Below are 13,454 nucleotides of genomic sequence, written 5' to 3' on the forward strand. Positions count from 1 at the left end.
AGAAAGCGTATGAGACATCTGAAACTTGTCTTATCTCTGAAGGTAAAGAGTACAACCTGAGATGGGTGAGGTGAGCGTTATTTCACGTTGAGGTGAATCACGTGGTGAAAATTAGCCCTCTCTCCCGATTAGTACTTCAAGAGAATGAAAGAGAGATGATAGGACATATCCTTCGCACATGAAAGATGCAAGCTAGATTTGAAACGTATTGTGTAGTGTTAGAAGGGTTGCCTTTTGACTGCATTGCCAGTGAAGCTCAGTCCAAGTCTCAGACCAGATGACATCGCTATAGCGACCAAGCAGTAACAGACCAAGAGTTCTCTTCATACATCAACACATTATATGCTCTTCATCCTTTCCACATTTCACATAAATTTTCCATCCTCAGATTCCTACTTCATTCATAGGGAATATACCCCTAACCCCAAACATATCTTCCATCTTCCTTTCCTGACTGCCTTCCAACAGATAAAGGAAACAGAGTGGAAGAAGGCTATGCTTAGGCGCTACTCCATCTGCATCACTGATTTGCCATCTTGCCCTCAGGTCTCCGGATCCGCTGGCGAGCCTTCGTTCGACTATCGCGATCCCAACTGCAGATCTGCCCTGTGCAGAAACTGCTGCTCAGTTCCCCTCATGGCGTCGATGGTGCTCCCGCAGTTAGACGGATACGCAGAGAACCGCAGGGCCAAGAAGAACGCTCATAAGAAGAAGAAGAAAAAGAAGAAACAGAATAAGAAGAAGCAGTCATCACAGGGGGACTCCAACGCGCCGAGTTGCAGCGAGTCTCCTCCGTCGTACAAGAGTACGGCTGACGATGCTTATGCTGCCCTGTCGCGCGCTCCGTCTTCTGTGGATACGCTGCGCCTCCCATTGATTGTTGATGGGGCGTCCTGGGGGGAGAAACATGCCCAGGCTCAGAGTCAGTGTGAGTGAGAGTTTTGAATGTTATTCAGTGGAGAAGGATGGTCCTGATCGTTCGCTCGTAGATGCCTACGGTGTTAATCATCCCGCTTCGCACTCCTACCATGACACCACTTTCGTCACACAAACCTCCGCTGCGCCTTTGCATTCCCCTTCCATTGCCGCAACTACTGAAGAGACAATCCGCGCCTCGAGTGTGCAGAGTGGGAGCCCTGGGGACGTGGGCCTCTCTTCCTCGGCCCCCAAGAAACTCCCGTATTGCCAGGTTCATGGAACGGCAACCTGCCGGTTCGATCCCGCATGCTGTGTTCACAGGACCCGGGCCGATTGCGACTGCCCGCGTCGGCCCTCATGCTGCTGTGTCCATCACGCTGGAGATTGTTGTACCTGCGTGTACACACCGCGGAGCGGATATGTCAATGGAGCGTACAGCTTGATAGGCCATGATTTGCCATCGTATGCGCCGCACCCAGTGTCCAAGAACGGGGAGGTGGCTTCAGCGGATCCCAATGACATATCTAAAAACTGGCCGTTAAAGGATAACGGAACGATCTCTAAGGATGCCGCTGAAAATGGAGGTGAGTCTCATCGAGTGAGTTATAACATGGCTAGCCTGGAGGCTAATGGTGTCCCGCAACTAGTCGCAAAGAAGCATCCTGAAGCCGCTACAGTGTATGACGACGGTCCCCTCGCCGCGTACGTCCTTCGCCTCTATGACAGCGAGGAATTTCACGACTGCCGGATCCTCTTGGAGTCGGGCAAAGACAACTTCCCACCGATCACCATCCGCACACACAAGGTGTTGATCGCCCGTAGCCCTCTTCTCGCTTCGATTTTGAAGTCATCTGCAGCCAAGCAGGATATACCCGAAATAGTAGCGATGGCAGGAGAGAACTTCTTATTAGTCAAGGCGTTTGGAATTGCGCTTCAGAGTCTGTACGGGTTGGCGCTCCTGAACCAGAAACGGCTCAGATCCATGACACTCTTCAGTCTGGGTTACACCGAAGAGAGTATCAAGTCGTCTCCATACCCAATCAACACGGCACTGGCGGATTTCGCCATGTGCTACGCCAGCTCCGGGGCTTTCCTTCAGCGGCGTGATATTGTCGGAATGGGTATCAAGCTGATTGTGGAAGTCATCAACTGGGACAACATCGAATTGATCTTCTACTTTGGCTTCTGCATATCCAAGTTTCTCATCACTGCTCCTCAGATCGCAGAGCTTGAGAAATCCCAAATCATCGACAACCAGGGAACACCATCCAAGGTCAACGACGCCAATGACGAGCTCCAGACCAAGTGGGCTGCGCATCTGCTAACCGCCGCGTTGGACTTTGTCGTCAATCGCATGGAATCCGACTTCACCTTGTTCCCTCAGGCCCACTGCAAAGGCATGCCCGACCGGATCCCGAATACCTACACTCCTCTCCAACACCTTCTCTCCCCAACCCGAAACTGGCAGAGGTCAAGTTCGGTTCCTTCGCGGCTCTCGAGGAACAGAAGCAAAGCACGGAGATCGTGACCACCTCCGCGGTGCTCGTATGCCTGCCCTTCAAGCACTTGAAAGAAGCTTTTGTCAAGATGCACGCACGCGGGATTCTGTCGAGTAGCCTGGCCCAGGCGATCCTGCTAGAGCGGGAGCAACGACGGGTTCAGGCCCTGCGTGCGTTTGCTCGGCTGAGGGCCCAGAACAGCGAGCAGGAGATCCCGGCGGAGATAATCGAGCTGGGGTATCGGGAGTTCTTTACTTCGAGGAACGTCTTCTCTGATACCGAGGATGACTCGCCTACCGCATCTTTGGAGATTTCTCTGGAAAGGGAATGGATTGGGTTGGCTGTTGGAGAGGTGGTCGTCAAGCACAGAGTGATTAAAACGGCAAAGGGATAGATCCTCTTGCGTTCCCATCTACCACCGAGTTAGTGTCTGATTTTTACATCTCGTGATCTAAGGAACAGGACTGGCAGTGAGCTGAATAATTGGCAGCGGGTGAGTTATTAGGAAAAGCAGGAAGACTGACTTTGATGGAGGGTGAGTTGACATTGCTTCTGCTCTTGGTTACTATCTGATTGACATGTGCCATAGCTTGTTTTTGTGGATTTACTGTTCTGAAAGGAGTATCTGTCGATTTTTGAACATCTCCTTTTGGCAAGATGTCTTGAGTACTGGAGTTCTTATCCATAAATTCAAAAAAAAAAAAAAAAACCCCCCAACTGATCTGTACGAGCTTCTCTCTATACAATGCTAGATTCTAGACATGCAAGGACCACTGTTTATTCATTATATACAATCTTCGTTGACAGTACAACCGCGTTGCTCGGTCTAGGGCGGCGATAGGAAGAAAGCCGCTTACGACTTATCCGGGAAGCCAAAATCAACACCGAAAGGAGGATAGACGAATCGCTGGAAGGCCTTCTTCTCGGCGAGTTCGTTTGTGTACTTGGCGATCGTAGCCATGTCCTCATCGTCGAGCTTGATCAGGCTGGTGCGGTTCTCTTCGATACGGGAAGGAGTGACGGACTTGGCCAGAACAGAAGATCCACGGGCGACTATTGCAGTAGATTGTTAGTGGGTTGCAGACAAGAAGGGAAATTGTAATTGGCAATGGAAACGTACTGTGCCAGCTGAGGAGAACGCTGGCCGGGCTGGCTCCTCTCTTCTTCGCAACCGCGACAATGGGCTCTGCGGTAAACAAGGGCTTCCTGTGCTTCCCAGAGGGCTGTATGCGGTGATGTGAATCCCCTTCTCCTTGCAGAAATCTACAATCTCCTGTTGAGGAAGAGATGGGTGGTTCTCGATCTGGTTGACGGCCGGAACAACAGTCACCTCGGGCAGTAGCTGCTCGAGGTACCTCTTGCTGTAGTTGGAGACACCGATAGCCTTGGTTTTGCCGGTAGCCAGCAGCTTCTCCATGCTCTTCCAGGTGGTGATGTGGGAGTGGGAGTGGACGATGTCCCGGGAGCCATCGGGGTGCTTGGGGAACAGCTCATGGTTTCCTTTAAAACCATTAGTCTCCTCTGTGGTTGTCAAAGAGCTGTAACGTTCTTACCCTCAGGGTTCATGGCCAAGGGCCAGTGCATCAGGTAGAGATCAACGTAGTCCAAGCCCAGGTTCTTCAAGCTCTTGTCCAGAGCCTCTTCGACGCGTGTATGGTATGTGCACCACAGCTTGGTGGTGACAAAAAGATCCTCACGCTTGACCTTTCCAGATTGCAGCGCCTCTTTGATGCCATTGCCGACCTCTGTTTCGTTCTGGTAGCAGTAGGCAGTGTCGATGTGTCTGTATCCCACCGAGATAGCATGACTGACAGCCCTCTCAACCTCTCCAGGCTTCGATTGCCATGTTCCTGTCTTGAATAAGCTTGCCTGTTCACTGCGGACGAACGTGGGGGAACAACATACCCAGACCCAAGGCGGGGATCTCCGCACCAGTGTTGAGCTTGAAGCGAGTTTCGTATACAGCCATGATGATTCTTTTCAAGTGACGATGGAAGTGAAAGGGCGCAATATTGTTCTTTGATATTGTAGATAATGAGACAAGAACGAGAAAGGAACGAAGAGTGTCAAAGAGTGGAAAGGATCAGGATTCAGACACGTAGGAGAATAGCTGCCCCTCATAGGTATAAAGGACACCCCGCGCGCCAAAGCGGACGGACCAGACGCCGGAGTTTCTCCATCAATCAGCACCAGCGTGGGGTCGGTCTATCTTTACGGCGACAATTCCCGAGATGAATGGCATCATCTCTACCGAAGATATCATTATTATGAGAATTATTACTTTTGTGAGAGGCTTACAAGTTATACGTCAGCTGTCTATGATCTGCTACAGAATGATCGATGGACATGGTGGATGACGAGAATTTCCAGTCTCCCTCCGCTGGCTGTCCCCAGTCATCTTACTATCGCCATTTTCTGACCTCTGCGGACTCAGCAGACAAGATCTAACTAACTAGATGAGCCATCTGCTGATGCTGCAGTCTCTCATTGAGAGCTGACAAGGGTCAGAGAACTGTTCACTTCCACCCCGCCAGACCATGTGAATTGTTATCAGGGCAGAAACAAAGACAAAAGTCAACGGAATTTGACAGTGGGACGAAGGTTGAGGAGAATTCAAGAAATAGCAGAGAATTCCGTTATAAACGAATGATGTTCTGGGGCCGTGCCAATCCATGGATTAACCCCGTCCACCCCACGCGGAGTCTGTCATCATCATAAACACATCCAGGGACTCGGGAAGAATGCAGCAATGGTTCTCGGAAACCAGAATCCTTAAGACTGTGGCCACAACGGCCGACATCCGAACTTTGCCCCGCGGTTATGAAGTCAGCAGACATGGAACATGGGCCAGTACCGAGCCAGATATACTCAACAATGGTCAGCATGATTTACGCGGCGTCTCCACTAATGCCCGCATACTCCAGACTGAATGGCTGTCCCTGAACCCCCTGGTCCAGATCTATGTCTTCGATCTGCCCTATCCTTGCAGCTGTGGAGATTTGTCTGGAGCTAATCAGATTGTCATGGATTCTCGAATATGCGGAAGCCAGAATCCGTGCGTTCATGCTACTCCCAGTCAGACTTTTGTCGAATCAGTCCATATTCACCGTTGTGGGTTCCGTTTCAGGAAATTTTCAGCATGTATTCACGTCGGGTCATGGATTCCCACGGGCACGTGGCGTTGAATCTATTGGTATTCGTGCTGAACAGTAAATAAGGTGCCTATATACCCGGCCACTGCTACTGAGCAGTGAATACTCTCCATCGATCATATAACAACATCGCGACACCCATTGCATCTCTTCTTCCTTTCTTCCAAAGCACCATCACCCGTTCCATCCATCTCAATCTTGATCAAGAAGCAGTACAAAAGAGTTCTTTCATCTAGCCTTCTTTATCTACACACAATGGCACCAGTTGCGATGAGCCCCGAACCCGCGGCGTTCAACACCAAGCGCGATGGACAGGCACTCGAAGACCTGTCCGACGCTATCGACACGGTCAACGTCCTCAAGGACGAGATGAAAAAAGAACGCGGATTGTATGAAGAATCAGAGTTCGACAAGAACAAGGACAAGTCTCAATTCCGGCAGTACGAGGATGCTTGCGACCGCGTGAAGAACTTCTATCGCGAACAACACACAAAGCAGACAGTTGCCTATAACCTCAAGGCTCGCAATGACTTCCACTCCAAGACCCGCGCTGAGATGACCATCTGGGAGGCCATGGAGAAGCTGAACACTCTCATTGACGAGTCTGATCCGGACACCAGCCTCTCGCAGATCGACCATCTGCTACAGTCAGCCGAGGCCATCCGTCGCGATGGAAAGCCCAGATGGATGCAGCTGACCGGTCTCATCCACGACCTTGGCAAGCTCCTCTATTTCTTCGACGCTCAGGGACAGTGGGATGTTGTCGGAGACACCTTCCCAGTGGGCTGCGCATTCGACGACCGCATTATCTACGGAAAAGAGTCTTTCAAAGAGAACCCCGACTACGACCATGAGATATATGGCACCAAGTACGGAATTTACAACCCTGGCTGCGGTCTTGACAACATCATGCTCTCCTGGGGTCACGATGAGTACCTCTACCACGTGGTCAAGGACCAGTCCAGCCTCCCTGATGAAGCCCTTGCCATGATCCGTTACCACTCCTTCTACCCCTGGCACCAGGCTGGCGCCTACCATGAGTTCATGAACGAGAAGGACCAGAAGATGCTCCAAGCCGTTAAGGCCTTCAACCCCTACGATCTATACAGCAAGAGCGACGATGTCCCGTCAGTCGAAGAATTGAAGGTGAGCTTATCCATCCTCGCATTCCACATCCAGAGTCATATAAGCTAACACATATTTCACAGCCCTACTACCTCGACCTCATCGACGAGTTCTTCCCAAAGAAGGTGATCAAGTGGTAGACATCTGTCGTCTTGCATCTTGAAAAAAATGTTCATCTCATTTGGATTTCGGCGTTCCGTTTTCATTCTTTCATACACCTTCTCCCTCATTTGACGAAAGCGATGGATGATTTTACGACTTGATTACATGCGATTACATGCATGCATGCTTCTTCGACATTTAATAGATGTTTTGTCTTTGTTACCTGCCCTCCTGAGCGAGGACTCTAGATTAGCTGCAGGCACAGTTTAATGCAGTTCTACTCTCTCTTGTATACAAGCAGAAAAATACTTCAATGACCTTTTCTTTATTGCAAGATCTACTTCGTGATTGTAGTATTCGTTTTACGTGGCAAGCATAGGAATAATCCCTGATATGCACAGCTCTTGCTTTTCAGCATATATGACTTCATATGCTTTTGTATCTAATGCATCCCATTGCATGTTGTCGACGAAACGGGGTCTCGGAAATAAGGTTCCGGGTGGGTGGCGGGGAATAAACGATGAAATCTCTTTTCCCCTACGATCTACGAGAGGTAGTCTTTGTGGCAAATTGACGAGAGGACAAGTCTGTGTTGCAGAGATTTAAATTTGATCTTCAGATAAAGGGGTTATCATTGGTAGGACACGAAGTATCCCAAAGGCGTCTCGTAGTTCAGTTCGTAAATTGATGTCTAATCTATATACTATGCAATCATGCAATTACCAGAAATAGATCAATGGTTTAAAGCCTCGGCTTATCGACACGATTGCCGGCTTCATCAAAGAAAATCTTCTGACCGGTAATCAGAGATTCTTGGAGAGCGCATCCTATCCGAACAGCTTGGACAGCACCCTCGAGCTTCACAGGGACGTCTTTGTTGTCCAGGCATGCGGCCGTGAACTCGTTAGCCTCCGTGACGAATGCGTACTCAAAACGGTCGTAGTAGTTCTGCGGAATCTCTCGACGCACGCCGGTGCTGTCGAAGATGTTGACATGGTTCATGGCCGGCTGAGTGTTGACCGAGAGCTTGCCCCGGGTGCCGATGATCTCGGTGGTATCTTCCTGGCCCGCTGCCATCATGCGCGAGGCGTAGAAGTACGCAATCTTGCCATTGTAGAACTCGACCAGACCCACCGCGTTATCGCGGTCGTTGTGTTTGCGGAGGTCCGGCTCTACCGCCGTGATGCCCACGGCTGAGACGGACTTGACCTTGCTGTCCTGGCCGAAGAACCAGAGCGCCAGATCGATATCGTGGATCGAACAGTCGACGAAGATGCCGCCGGAGAACTCCGCGTAGGCAACGAAGAAGCCGGTGGGGTCGAGCTTGTCGCAGGTCTGGCTGCGCATCACGGACGGCGAGCCGATGGAGCCCTGGGTCATCTTCTTGTGCGCGTCGCGGTATGAAGCGTCGAATCGCCGGGAGAACCCGCACATGACCTTGAGTTCGGGCTTTCGGGCGGCTGCGTCGAGGACGGTTTGTGACTGGCAGGCTAAGTGTCAGCTGAAAGTTGCAGGACAAAAAAGGGTGCAAAGGATCTTACAATCTCAACACTTGTGGACAGCGGCTTCTCGCAGAGGACATGCTTGTTGGCGTCCATAGCTTTGATTGCCTGTTCCGCGTGCACGGCAGTGGCAGAAGCCACAACGACAGCTTCGAGGCCTTCGTGCTTGAGCATGTCGTCGTAATTTTTGTACAGCTTCACTCCGAAGGGGGCAAGGTGAACCTTTGCCCACTCTAGTTCTGCATCGTCCGGGGAGCTGGCAGCAACCAATTCTGCTCGCGGCGTGCGCTCCAAAAAGTTCAGGGCATGGCGCTTGCCCATGCGACCGAGACCTGCGCAGCCAACCTTCAACTTTCTGACGGACATTTTGGGAGGAGAGAAAAGGATGAGTGAGATAATAGGCTGTGCAAGGTTGAAATTGGTAGATTTCAGGTCAATTGGTCAGTGAAGGACGAGAATAATGGAAAGAAACACACCCAGATCAGGGACGAGCAAGAAGACTTAAATCAGCCAGGAGATCCTTTCTATGCTCTAAGAACTGCAGACCGCTATGTCTCCTGCGTCTGATTGTTGGACAGGCGACACCGAAGTCTCTTACCCCACACAAGGAGGAGAACTCGTGCAACTCAGGTTGGAGAGGTCAAAAGGCCCAAATAGGCGAGAAAGTCCTCTGGCATTTCCATTACTGATGAGCTTTGGACCAGGAAATAGGAACCCAGATCTGAATAATGACTTCCGGCAGTGCTACATTATTGGAGTAGTATCCAGATTGTTCCAGAGTAGTTATCCACTTTGGAGCACCAGCGGGGAAAAGGTCGGAAAAGAGCTTCCATTGCCGATTTGCTCCAGCGGATGCCTGAATCAAGCAACTTTCCCCGCTTCAGGATGCGCTATGGGTATGATCTCCTCCGTGGTGCCTTAAGTTGCGATCTATGGAGAGCTGACAAGAGCTTGAGCCATTCAACAATCCTTGATGCTGTTTGTCAGCTAATCGATCCTGGTTGGGACTTGAGCATAAGCAATGGGACGATGCGCTAGTCGCCATGATAGAGGCACAAGAGCAGCGACGTTACTGCCTTTTTTTCAGACATACTCCTTAGAGCTATGTCGAGATAATGAAGCCTATCATTGCTCCGTTGTAGTGTAACGGCTATCATACCTGTCTTTCACACAGGAGATCGGGGTTCGATTCCCCGCAACGGAATACAGTGCTTTTGTTTTTGTTCATCTTCCTATCAACTGGCCAAATGGTGCGTTCATTGTCTCATTGATGCTCCCATTGTGCCACGAGCCTACAATGAATCAACATCACTGCATAGTTAACCAGTATTCTGCCTAGGACTCAAAAGTATGGACAGAGCCAGATATCTCCTGCCAGTGGCATGGCCTTTCACATGCTCACCGCCGGACTTTCTCCATTCCCCGCAGAGCTGTCCGCATGGTTTGGATCGTTCTAGCAGTATGGGTGCGGTCTTTGAACGCTCTACTCGTCTTTCGTCAATTAAAGGTCCTGATTGGACAGACTCTGGTGATACATTGTGATGGCGTTCTGAATTGCTTTCAGCTCTCACGAAAGAATCTCTTCCATTCGGCGCATAAACTCTTACCCACGCGTCATCCGTCGCGTCCTGGTTGGAGTAAGAGCAGAGCTTAGCTTCTTCAAAGCTGTGTGCACGAGCCGCCATTTCTTCGTTCTAGGTAGGTCAGTAATGATTGTTCGAGAAATCAAGATGAATTATCTCACTCACATGTCTATAGATTCCTCATCTCTCAATCTTCGGCCCCTCGTACAGTCACCTCGCAATACCCGGCATGGACTCGCCGCGTCCCCGTAACTGGAACCAAAAGTTATTTGCCACGTATTTGGGCGGGACGGACAAGGAGATCCACGAGTTGAGGCGCGTCCTGACGCAGTTGATGAGCGCGCATGGCAAATTGGACAAAGGGTACAAGTCGAAGGCTGCCAGAACGGAACTGCAAGAGTGGATACAGTCGAACTTGCACCGACTGCCCGGCTTCGTCCAAGATGCCTGTTTCAACAAGACCCGGATGGACGGGCTAATGGGGATGGCCTATAAGATCAAGAACGAACATGTACATTATCTTGCGGCACGCGGAAGACCGAGCCAGGCCGTCGAACACCCATCGAGCACCGTCGACCAGGGCAGCAGCGTTGTCCCCGCAAGTCAGAGAGTCGAACGGGAGGATAATCGTGAGGTGGATCGGCCCATCAGCAGTATTCCCAGCAATGTGGTTGAGCAGCATGCCAATACAGTCGAAGAGGCCGGGCCTGCAGTCCCTGTGCAGGAGGAGACTGTCGCCGAGCCCCCGAGCAAAAAAGCCAGGACAACACCGACTCAAGCTGCTCCACTCCAACCTCCCCTGCCAGATTTACTCTCCCGGAACATATGGGTTCTGAACGAAGTGAATCCCGCTCAGCATGGCCTTTGCTCGATGCAAGACCTTCTTACAACCCCAGAATCGCGCAAAATCGATTTCATCCCGCGGCTCATTGACTTGGACTTTGACCATTGGCTCTCGATAGTTGAGGCGCAATGTGGCTATGACTTTACTGCGCATCGTTTGGAATATCGCCCTCCAGCGAACGTGGTGTCTCGCTCGCTGGGCCTACCACCGATCACGATACCATTGTCGACTCAAAGTCAGTGGCGTGGTGCGATAAACTCGCAGATCCATGCCGAAGGTGGCCGGGATCCTGTTTTTTATTTGGTTGCACAATGTGAGCGTGATTACATATAGCCTGAATGTCAGGGTCACTAACCGGAGGCCAGCAGGAGAAGATGTACAAAACCAATCAACGCCTCCGCTACCTTCGCCTTCCTCTGCGAACAATGCTTCCCGCGCTCGTCCCCTCTTGTGGTCAAGCAAGAATACGTTGAGGAACAGCTAAGGCTCACAGGAATGCAATAATTGATGCTCCTGACGCAGTGCCGGGCTATTTGGGTATCATAGTGGTATCGAAAGACCAGCTGCCGATGTGAAAAGTTCACTCACATTCTAACACACTCTATTCGCCTGAGCGCAGATCGCCTTTCATCATATCCCTTACGATGGTTGTTGTTCAGAATGCCTAGACGTAACACATATTCATCGCTATGGGACTAAGATACAGAAACATATCGCCAAGGAGCAAGAGAATCGAAAGCGAAACAGGAGTCAAGTGAAGTGGGAGCAGTGCATATGCGAATTGATGGGAAAAAGGACGCTCAAGACCACGGCTTCGAGTACATCACCCTCGTGACTCATTGCCAGATTGCTTCTGAGTAGATGCCTTCTTGGCCTTCTTCTTCGCCGCAGCCTCCACAGGGTCAACGAAACCATCTCCTCGCAACCACGCCAAAGACTTTCTGACACCTTTGCCCTGGACAGCGGATGGTCTGTTCTCCAGCAAAGAGCCCATGACCGCCCAGGCGAGGACAATGATCCACAAGTCTCCACCCTTCCAGCCTTTCCAAAGGCCATGTTTGACACCAACATCCCACTTCGAGCGCACGGCCAGCCGGAAGAAGTACATGAAGATGCTACGACTGTTTTCTAAGAAGGCAAATGGCATGCCTGCAACTGCACCGCTGAGGAAGAAGCGCTTCGTGGGGAGGACGGAGCGTGGCAGGATAGCATTCCAGAGACACAAGGTGCCCCATGCAGACCCAGCCGCAGCGGACAGAATGGCTGTCAGCTTGATGATCTTCTTTGAAAGGTTATTCACCGCCGAGATTGGGTGAGACAAGATTGTCTTGAATTTGAGCACCGATAGTGCCAGGGTGACGGTAGTCAGGAACCGAGCTAGGGGTGGCACTGAGAGGAGAATATGATGCAGGAATGCTGTGCCGCAGCTGGGGCTGCTCGGGTGAAGCAAAGCACATGCCAGGTTAGAAATAGATGGGTGCGCGGGCCCAGTTATAGGTGAAATGAACTTGACTGCCGATGGCAGAGTATTCGGGTCGGCAGGGTGCAGAATCGGCGAAATAAATGCTCTGTCGCGTTATAGAATTAGTAAATTGCATACCATATGCCTTCCATAGTAATGCAGGACTCACGGCCATCGCAACCTGGCAATATTTGCCAGTGAATCGACCACAGCTTCCTTGTCCGGCCATGGAAATCCCGCCGGTAGAGTCTCTGGTCGACCGCGGATGTAGCTGGGGGACAATCTGAACAGAATGTTTCCGAGCCACTAAGCATCAATCAGTAAATGCCTTCTCAGGCCAGAAGCTCTCATAGAGTCCGCAAACACGCAGAGAACATACCTTGGGCACAGTCTCGCGATCAAAAACAAACGCGTGGAACAGCTGCGCACACGACACAGGCATCAACAACCAGCTCCCGAACCACCAAGGCCGGTCCCCAAACCACCCTTTCTCGTCCAGCGCATTGAACACAAACTCCATCGTTCGCGTCCCCGCATAAATAGCCGCCGTAATCCGCAACTGCGTCTGCGGACAGATGCCCAGCGCGAAACCGGCCATACTTGCCCCGACGGCAGGGGCATACCGCGACGTCAGCGCCCTTGAGACGCGCGGGTTACGCTCGCGGAACGGCCTCGCGTCATCTGTGCGAAGGTTTGTGCGGAGCTTGACGAAGAAGCGATGGAGGAAACGGTGGAGGAGGACGACAAGGGAGAGCGAGAGGGAGAGACGGAAGTTGGGGGAGTGCAGGATTGAGGAGCGGGGTTTCTTCCTAGCATTGGAGCAAAGCGTCAGTGTTAGCGCTCTTTACTAACATTCTGGATTTTGTTCCGGCGATGTTGCACAACTTACTTGGACAGATCACCTTGGATGCGGCGGACGATGGCTTCTACGAGCTTCAGTACTCCGCCGGAGACTAGGAAGACTCGCAGGGAGGCCCGCAGCGCGGCTTCATTGTGCTTGTTCTTTGATCGGACGATGGTTTCATATCGAGATGGCGAGGGAGCATTGTCTTGGATGGAAGGAGGTGTGCGCTGGATGATGTATTCGTGGAGGAGCTTGTATTCCTTGGCGCTCAGGGTGATGCGGAGAGCGTTGCGAACGAGAGGATGAGCGTCTGCGTCGGCGGGCGTCATGGTTTCATCGACTTCGGGTAAGCATCAAAATAGATGCTTCACCGCTTGGAATAGAGTCGCGAACAGAGGGATGAGACAGAGGAGAGGTGAGGAT

At 51.4% G+C, this 13,454-nt stretch overlaps 6 protein-coding genes and 1 non-coding gene across 7 annotated transcripts; 4 read left to right on the top strand and 3 right to left on the bottom strand.

Moving 5' to 3' along the window:
* Positions 1–636: 636 nt before the first annotated feature.
* On the top strand, positions 637–2,811 carry P174DRAFT_467948 (uncharacterized protein; the record flags this gene model as incomplete). Its single annotated transcript, XM_024830557.1, has 4 exons — positions 637–928; positions 990–1,502; positions 1,566–2,292; positions 2,316–2,811. 4 exons carry the CDS (start codon positions 637–639, stop codon positions 2,809–2,811), a joined length of 2,028 nt encoding a protein of 675 aa, XP_024687426.1.
* A 323-nt stretch (positions 2,812–3,134) lies between these two features.
* On the bottom strand, positions 3,135–4,494 carry P174DRAFT_437260 (putative glycerol dehydrogenase). Its single transcript, XM_024826245.1, has 5 exons — positions 4,323–4,494; positions 3,971–4,267; positions 3,685–3,917; positions 3,538–3,619; positions 3,135–3,470 (listed from the first exon to the last, which is right to left on the bottom strand). The coding sequence occupies exons 1-5, from the start codon at positions 4,384–4,386 to the stop codon at positions 3,271–3,273; spliced, it is 876 nt and encodes a 291-aa protein (XP_024687427.1). The 5' UTR covers positions 4,387–4,494; the 3' UTR covers positions 3,135–3,270.
* Positions 4,495–5,713: 1,219 nt separating this feature from the next.
* P174DRAFT_30735 (inositol oxygenase) lies at positions 5,714–6,940 on the top strand. Its single transcript, XM_024821638.1, has 2 exons — positions 5,714–6,715; positions 6,778–6,940. The coding sequence occupies exons 1-2, from the start codon at positions 5,825–5,827 to the stop codon at positions 6,832–6,834; spliced, it is 948 nt and encodes a 315-aa protein (XP_024687428.1). The 5' UTR covers positions 5,714–5,824; the 3' UTR covers positions 6,835–6,940.
* Positions 6,941–7,460: 520 nt separating this feature from the next.
* Positions 7,461–9,046, bottom strand: P174DRAFT_437262 (putative NAD binding Rossmann fold oxidoreductase). Its single transcript, XM_024826246.1, has 2 exons — positions 8,338–9,046; positions 7,461–8,278 (listed from the first exon to the last, which is right to left on the bottom strand). Exons 1-2 carry the CDS (start codon positions 8,662–8,664, stop codon positions 7,538–7,540), a joined length of 1,068 nt encoding a protein of 355 aa, XP_024687429.1. The 5' UTR covers positions 8,665–9,046; the 3' UTR covers positions 7,461–7,537.
* Positions 9,047–9,430: 384 nt separating this feature from the next.
* P174DRAFT_t8 lies at positions 9,431–9,502 on the top strand. Its single transcript has one exon. It is a non-coding gene; the product is annotated as a tRNA-Glu (tRNA).
* Positions 9,503–9,947: 445 nt separating this feature from the next.
* Positions 9,948–11,406, top strand: P174DRAFT_30818 (uncharacterized protein). Its single transcript, XM_024821642.1, has 3 exons — positions 9,948–10,000; positions 10,057–11,038; positions 11,094–11,406. Coding segments are annotated over exons 2-3 (930 nt in total). The 5' UTR covers positions 9,948–10,000; positions 10,057–10,110; the 3' UTR covers positions 11,096–11,406.
* A 142-nt stretch (positions 11,407–11,548) lies between these two features.
* Positions 11,549–13,360, bottom strand: P174DRAFT_361611 (uncharacterized protein; the record flags this gene model as incomplete). Its single annotated transcript, XM_024821798.1, has 4 exons — positions 11,549–12,293; positions 12,357–12,493; positions 12,567–12,996; positions 13,077–13,360. The coding sequence occupies 4 exons, from the start codon at positions 13,358–13,360 to the stop codon at positions 11,549–11,551; spliced, it is 1,596 nt and encodes a 531-aa protein (XP_024687431.1).
* Positions 13,361–13,454: the final 94 nt, after the last annotated feature.

Source organism: Aspergillus novofumigatus (assembly GCF_002847465.1).
Source record: "Aspergillus novofumigatus IBT 16806 chromosome Unknown P174scaffold_1, whole genome shotgun sequence".
Classification (NCBI taxonomy): Eukaryota; Fungi; Ascomycota; class Eurotiomycetes; order Eurotiales; family Aspergillaceae; genus Aspergillus; species Aspergillus novofumigatus.